At 40.7% G+C, this 7,801-nt stretch overlaps 1 protein-coding gene across 3 annotated transcripts; it reads left to right on the top strand.

Annotated features, from left to right (window-relative positions):
• Positions 1-651: 651 nt before the first annotated feature.
• On the top strand, positions 652-6,153 carry LOC131879684 (uncharacterized). Of its 3 annotated transcripts, none has more exons than XM_059226059.1 (6): positions 652-987; positions 1,801-2,014; positions 4,410-4,583; positions 4,825-5,034; positions 5,447-5,643; positions 5,711-6,153. In XM_059226059.1, the coding sequence occupies exons 2-6, from the start codon at positions 1,805-1,807 to the stop codon at positions 5,880-5,882; spliced, it is 963 nt and encodes a 320-aa protein (XP_059082042.1). In that variant the 5' UTR covers positions 652-987; positions 1,801-1,804; the 3' UTR covers positions 5,883-6,153. The 3 variants fall into 3 exon arrangements, with proteins under 3 accessions (XP_059082042.1, XP_059082041.1, XP_059082043.1); XM_059226058.1 differs by having other exon boundaries at positions 652-1,169; XM_059226060.1 differs by lacking the exon at positions 4,825-5,034 and having other exon boundaries at positions 653-1,169.
• Positions 6,154-7,801: the final 1,648 nt, after the last annotated feature.

The raw sequence follows: 7,801 nt of genomic DNA, 5'->3' as shown, positions 1-7,801 counted from the left end.
GACCACTGGCTATACTAGGGCAAATATTGACGAACGATTGGGGCCTTATTTGCTACAATAATTATTGGGGTCTGTACGCTGTTGAATACGAAACCAGGACTCCAGAAGCTTAACACTGCCTGTGGAGTGTATCTTAGAATCAATATGGCAGTAAACTTTCATCTCCAGTGGTACCGTGTTGATGTTGCAGTTCATTTTGAACTGCTCCAAACCCATCAAACCTTCATGGGTTGTAACCAATGTTGAATCATAGTTCTATTCGATTTTGCTGGAAAGACAGAAGCGCTTTGTTGCTCCTTTGTGTATTGGTCTCTGTGATTGAATGGATTTATACAAAAGCTAAGTAGTATTTAACAAAACAGGGAAGAACGTGCTGGAACATTTGCATAGATCAATACACAAAAATACTGTAAAGCCTTTTTAGAATGAAAAAGAAGAAGAATAACATATATTTTCACTTTTTGCTGCCTCAAGAAGCGTGCACTGTTTTCCAGCATGCCATAACCACTTGGCTTTTTCGAAGAGAAACTATTACCACTTTATGAAATTGATCCATTGCTTTTACCGTGATCTCAAGTTTTGCGAGACTTTTAGAGCCTCTCAAAGGAAACTATTAGAGTCTCTAGCTTTACTTGTTACCAATTGCAGTTTCCCTCAATGCAATCCAACCCTGTCAATCAATCGATCTGCAATATATTAGCAACTTGGAGAGAATCCATGCGCTCGCAATATGGCCTGATTTTTTGTTCGGCATCTCCTGATGTTTTCCGACACATTCATTGCCGTGTGCAATTTCTGCCCGTGTCTCTCTCCAGAGTATACACACTATGTAGTACCCGTAGTACCTAGTCCAAGTAGAGTCTGGACCAATGACGACTCTCTTTTTCTTTCCTTCATTGCGCGCACTTCTTGTCTCCAAACGTCAGTTCTCTTTTGGTGTTAACGGTGGTTACATCTCGCTCCCAAAACTCCCGTCTCTCTTAACGGGTGAGTGACTGGAAGTTAGTTATTTGTTGAATAACATCATCCACAACAGAATGACTTGAATCGGTGTGGTTGGTTCGATTGCATACCTATATTAAAAACAGTGCTAAAAGTGAACTCTTTCAAAAGTTGGTTGAGAACGTACTCTATCGTAGTTGATTTCTTCACACTAGGCAAGCATAACGGTAAGTAATTTCATCCTCGTTCTGCTTGCAGTTTCTGCATAAGTTGCGGGAGAAAGTTGAGCTTGTTCGCTTTTATGACACGCCTGGCTTGTTTGGCTTCGTGTGTTCTGGTCAATTCGTCTTCAACACCTCATTATCCTAGTTTCTTTCATTCACTTATTCATTAAGCGTTCTCACACCGTTGATTCGTCTTCAGTAAAGGTGTTAATAGATATCCACCACCTCATCTGAATTGCACCAATTGTCTTTTGATGCGGTTATTACAGAGAAAGCTATTTTAAGCATTCCATTAGCACTGTCCATTTTTGAGGCAAGTCGAGCATGAATTTTAATGACCCTCTCAAATTGGGAAGATTCTGGTAACCCTCGACTTCTAATTCATGACTCTCAAGCAGAACCGCAAAATGCTGTAAATTGGTCTCAACCAGCGGTTTTATTTATCACTGACGCAATTGGCAAAGCTTCAAAAAAAAATTCGAATGACCGAATTAAAAAAAATTGTGTCCAAAGCTCGGTAACCTTTTTCTTATGTGAATAAACTTTACACCCCTTGCAAATAACCAAGAAAGAAACGCAACCAAACCCTCGACTGGTCTACATGATATTGGAAATCGTTTTTCATTTATTTCAGACGCATGATGTCCAGGGGCGTGAATCGATTTTCATATTCTCGAACGGGATTGGGGATCGTGGTGGGACTTACAGGATTGGCCATTCAACCGGCCATGGCCTTTTTACCCAGCTGGTCTGACTTGTTCTCGTCACTAAGGCCTTTTCAAGACCCCACGGAGAGTCCAGAGGACATGGGCTTGGATGAGGAATCGGCTCGATTGGGCTTTGTTCAGGTAAGAGCGACTTTGTCATTTCCAGGAATCCCTCATATATTTCAGATGAAGAGAGGTGAATAAGTCAAATGTTTGTTCGAAGCTGTCTATTTTGTTTGGTGTCTTGGCGAATAATGGGCCTATTTTATGAGGAGCAATTAAACACGAATTAGTCAGTCTTGGAGTGACTAATTGGAACCCATTAAGGGAATGTATTGGAAACGTTATTTAGGGCATAGAAACACACGACAGCTCAACAGTTATCGTCCTCGCACTCGCTTATTTATTTGCCTTCCCCACTTTATGTCAAGCTTTTAAGTTGTTGCTTCGAAATGGACCAAAACCTGTGACCGCAGTTGCAGTCAAGCCCTTGAGAATCTGCACTCGATAATCGGCTCACGCCAAACCACAATCGAACATTTGTGAATACGCCAACCAAAGTTTTCCCCCCTCACCATATGATCTAATCAATTCATTGAACAAAAGCGAGCTGGTCGACAAAAGCAAAGCTTTTTGTCGAACCACAATAGTTTTGGTCATTCCGGTTGAAATATGGGATGAGGTCGTTCAAGATGAGAGTCCAACTACTTGCAAGATTTGCTCTTCTTCGGTCAAACCTCGTAGAACGGATAACATTTTTCTTTATGTTACCGTCAAACAAAGTTTGAACTTGAGCAATTGGCTCGATAACGTCACGTTCTTGTCTGTCAAGAGTCACCCAATTTTAAAGGCTGGATTTTAAAAATCCCGAAGTAACAAGATTTCTCTATACGAGAGAATAAGTCTGTATTTTGTTCGGATTAAGGTCCAGTAGCTTGAAAAAATCACTTTGACAGACCCAGAGAAGACAGAGTTTGTATCAACATACAATTACTTATCCTAGTTTATGACCTTTTTTTGAGTAGCATACATCTTAACTGTGTGTTGTAGGAACACGTGAGCCTTGAGGGGCTACATTTTGACGAATGAGCATTCTAGCCTAAAAAGCAAAGTGGTATTTAGGGAATATCTGACCTCATTCTTATGCTTCCTGGAACCGCCAAGTCATGTGATACAAGCATGAGTGAAGTGACGAAACAACTTCCCAAATGTCATCTATTCCTGGCTAGATGCCTCGCAGTGTCATGTCGTGACGAATGGAATGCTGTCAGCCTTGGTTATGGATACATGGTTCAGCTTTTGTTTTATTTTGTCTCCCACCCAGCTTGGTCCCGGGACCTCCTTCAACACTACGCTCAACCTCACGGGGCACATTTTGCTTGGTCTGGGCATTGCTAGCTCGTTACTCGCCTTTATCTATATTCGCTCCTTTGTTCAGGGTAGTAAAGGAGCCTATAGTCAAGATTATTATGATACATCCACTTACAAGAGAAAGGTAATCAGCCTTGCTCAGGCACTACAACTCTTGCTTGGTTGGTGATTGGATTACTTCCCTCCTCCAGCCCAAAATAATCGAATAATTCTCTCTCCGGTTAAGCTTCTCTCCTATTGTACAATGTTGGTGTGGCGATTGATCAATTTGGTTCAAAACGGAGCGTTCGATAAGGTCAGCCTTTTGGTGATCTTGAAAAGGTTGGAATAGAGTTGGCCCACGGGATTTATTTGAATAGAAAGTGGACCCATGAAGCAATGGCAGGAGGTAGTAGTCGGTTGGTTGGTCTTCTTTGATTCTGTCCGAAAACAAGTCTCATGTCTATCTGATGTCGCACTTTCACCATTTTCGATAAATCCAGACAAAACGCTTCATATTTTCCAATACATTCCCGAACACGTGCTTACAAAAGAAGAGTGCAGAGGGATCAACATCCTGCTCAAGAACTCATTTTTCCCTCTCCGAGTCCTTCAAAGATATTACAAATCCAAAGTACCTTGTAGGCTGTAACTAAACCAAAAAGAAATTCGATTCAAATCAACTGGTTTCGAGGGGTGACCAAGTTTGGCCAACGTCAAGGACTTCTAGAGATGTGGACTGCGAACGGAAACAAAAGTGTCTTATCGCCTAAACCGTTCACTTTATTCTCAATAAACACTTCTTACGACCACAATATTTTGTTGAATAGATGAACTGGACCAAATTTGAGCCCAAAACTATGCTTAGGGTACTCAGGAAATATCTCCGAAGTTACGTAGTAAATACTACACAAAATATGTATTTTCAGCCTGCTCTTGGTTAGCTACATGAACTTGTGACAACATAACTTTGGAACCGATCGCTTTACAAGTGAATGGTATAGATATGACCTGCCTTTAATTGAGGAAATCTACGTTTCTTATCTTATTACTTTAATTCGAAAACTGACTCAGAATTGCAGAGCAGGCAATATGAAGGGAAACTCGTTCAAAGTCCATATTTCTAGACGTTAGTGCCAACGTCCATGTTTGATCGTGTGACCGTACAACTAACTCCTGATTTCAGCTGAACAGTGGGACAAATAGCTTTAATACCACCCTCAACTTGACTGGCCACATCCTCTTGGGTTTGGGGATTGCTTCAGCCCTCTTGGCCAGGATGTTTCTAGAAGCCCTCAAAGGAGACTCCAATCAAGGAGGATACTCCTCTGGAAGTGGGAGTGGCTATGGGCGGAGGAAGGTAGGCTGAATCCCAACTAGGACGGTTACAAGAGTAAGGATCATAGTTGAGCATGCGAAATATTTAAAAAAAAAACACGCACACAAATCTGCATGCGTACGTACCACATCAAAAACAAAAGACGGGCTAAACAGTTTTCTATCACCCTAGGGAATTCCTGGCACTAGTTTGTTTGATGACACTACACAGGAAGTTGCATGCCAATTGATTGTTGAGGGTTGTGAGTTGTTCTTTCTTTCAGGTCCCGGTTGATGCTCTCATCAATACCAGCATAGATCTCAGTGCTCTTTTGGTTTTCAGTCTCCTGGTCACCCTGGTGTGGTCCACTTTTCTTATGATTACTTACATTGGCTGGTATGGGCCTTTTAAACCCTTCATGAGCCTCCACCCGTCACATAGGCGAAGGCCTCATCGCTACAGGGATGAACCCCACTTCGATGACTTCCACAGGGTGAACAATTACACTTGGAAAAGCCCTTGTAAATCCGCAAATTCAATCACAATCTCTCACACAACGTGAATTTTGAACCAAATTGATAAGCTTCCTCCTCGTAGACATATATACATGAACTGTGTACAGTGCTGTGCAGTACAATTGAATACTAATAAACCTCTTTCAAACATGCCTAACACATGTGAAACTGGCCGGTCGATAGATCTACGTACCTAACCTTTACTTAAACTTGTGAAGACAAGTCAAATCCTTTCCCACAGTTTTCTTTGTGATCCTGTGACCTGGTGAATGGAGGGGCTCTTTTCGAACGGTGAAGGAAGTTTTTTACTATGGGTAAAAGGGGCGATAATCTTCCTTCTTTTTCTCACAGATTGTCAAGATTCTAACTTCTAATTTCCGTATTTTCCAGCGCTCTTTGTCTCCAAATGGAACTTTAGACGAAATGACCCAACTCATTCCTCCTTTACTGGAGAAACTCGAGGACAGACTGAGGCTGTCGGGCTTGGACGAGGATGACTGCCTTACACAAACCGTTTGTGAAGCGAATCGACCTCAGCTGGAATTTAGCTTTAACACACTTGGAGACGCTATCCGAGATATTCACGGGTGAGAATCTGTTTGAGGACAATTATGACGTTCCTTGTTCTTTAATGGGACCAATGACTGTTTTTAGAATCATCCTTGAAAACATGGAACAGGAGTCAGAGGAGTCCCTTGAAAATGATGAGATTGTTATCCGCCATTTGAATGCTCTAACCATTGGCTTAGAGGGAAAGGACTGCAAGATGGCCTATCCCAAATGTTCCAAACCTTATCAGGAATTAATGAGGATCCTCCATTCATAAATGAAATTCAGTGGAACAATGACGAGCTTCATTTTCGTGCAATATCTGATTTAGGTTTATATTACAATTTCAATAACAGTGCATTCCATGTTTGTCCCTTTTCTGTTAACCAATTATAATCATCATGTTATGTATCTTTTCTTATATGAAATCGTGTTCATAATGAATATTCATGTTATACTAACTCTCATCAAAGGCAACCCGGCAAAACTCTCTCAAGCCCATCTAATCTAAGTTTGACAATAAATGAATTCCAGCTCTTTTTTTAAAACAAACGTTTTTGACTTTCATTGCATGGCATTGTAGTCTCTAAATTAGGGAATCAAAAGGAAAAAAGGTTGTTCCAACTAATAAAAGTGCATTATAAATTTGGAAACATGCTACCAATCTTTTGAAACGGAATACAATGCGAATATCGACCCGAAAATCCATTGATGTGTTCATCATTTCTTTTGTCCCTTTGTTTCAAAAGTACCCCCATTTTGCGGATCACTAACTTACTGTAAAACCAATGGCCAAATAGAATTATGATAAGAATCAAGGGAAAGATTTCAAATCAGACATCTCATTCATGATGGATTGGTTGTCTTCCTTTAGTATTGCTCAACTTACCTAAAACTTACTTCAATGATGGATCATTCAAAGTTGAATGCCAGGTTCGATCGACAACCTGGCTTTTGGAAGCTGACCAAATCCTTAAATACTTGCACCTCATTCATTCGTCAAACTCGCATCTGAAAAGTCAGGAATTGAGCACTGGATGGAAAACACAACCGAATGCGTTTTTGTGTTTATGCATGGACGACGTTATACTTTACCTTTGACATACATGTACAGGAATAGAATAACAGAAAATCTAGAGCCCATTGACATTAACCGCTCAACATGTAATTGAAAAATTCTTGGTCATGGTGTCCAAGCCAGGCAGAGTCCTTGGTCATAGACATCCAAAATTACCTGGAGGGGCTAGCATGCTTTGTTTTAAGTGATAACAGGATCGATGAATTCCTTTCAACACGTGTTTGTTTTACTGTATGATCATATTTCGAAGAACCCAAGTCTGTTTTGATCTTGAAGGGTAATACAACATGGAGGTGTAAATGCATTCGATTTTGAATCGTTGACAGTGATTTGTGATCTTCTCTCTATTTTGAAATGAATCCAACTTAAGTAAAAAGTCGAATCCCTTGAGAGTTTGCAGTTGTGGTGTTTGAATGAGGCGAGCTGATGCATTCATCTGCCTATAATTTTGAAAACTGCCAATAAAAAAAATTATCGATATTGAAATCCCAGGATTGCCAGGTCAGTCTTTTTTCTCTTGAAGTTGCCCCTATAACTCAGTGCTTTTGGTGGCGCTAACTACTAAAGCAATTTCTAACAAGATCATTTCCAGTGATAACTACTGATGCGATCACTCTGCCTGTGCCGCAAACTTGTAAACCAGTACTGCCAAGTTTGTTTTTTTTCTTTGGAGATCAAGATCTTTGGTTTCTTTGGGTCAAAAAAAAACTACTAGACCTGACCCGAAAAAATCACACAGGAATCAAATTTGGCAGTGCCTACTGGTTTGTAAGTTTGCAGCGGAGGCAGATTGATCACATCAGTAGTGAAATCCTCCATTTCAAGATGCAGTTGAACTATTGAAGTATGCCAACATGGCTCGTCATGCCTGACATCAACGTATGTTTGTAGTGGAGATTCACCTTTTGTATTCGAAAGAAAGCAGTTTTATCTGAAAGTGAAAATGACTGGATCCCTGAAGTTGTGGACAGTTATTGTAGGTAGTGTAGGTATGTACATGAATACAACTCTTTCAGAGTAGCTCATGGTATTGTAGTACAAAGGGGTCCAAGAAAATCCATCTCAGAGCTGTTATGCCACACCTAGCAACATGCGATACAAGGGAAAGCCATCTTAGC

This window comes from Tigriopus californicus, chromosome 4, assembly GCF_007210705.1.
Source record: "Tigriopus californicus strain San Diego chromosome 4, Tcal_SD_v2.1, whole genome shotgun sequence".
Lineage (NCBI taxonomy): Eukaryota > Metazoa > Arthropoda > Copepoda > Harpacticoida > Harpacticidae > Tigriopus > Tigriopus californicus.
The sequence above is the reverse complement of the archived record's forward strand: the minus strand, read 5'-3'. Positions and strand labels throughout refer to the sequence as shown.

What these genes read in the sequence shown, in the direction of transcription:
- LOC131879684 (XM_059226059.1), top strand. Translation starts at nt 1,805, where the DNA reads ATGATGTCCAGGGGCGTGAATCGATTTTCATATTCTCGAACGGGATTG. An exon ending in ACTTCGATGACTTCCACAGG is followed by an intron (nt 5,035 to 5,446) that starts GTGAACAATTAC and finishes CGTATTTTCCAG; the next exon opens with CGCTCTTTGTCTCCAAATGG. An exon ending in GCTATCCGAGATATTCACGG is followed by an intron (nt 5,644 to 5,710) that starts GTGAGAATCTGT and finishes GACTGTTTTTAG; the next exon opens with AATCATCCTTGAAAACATGG.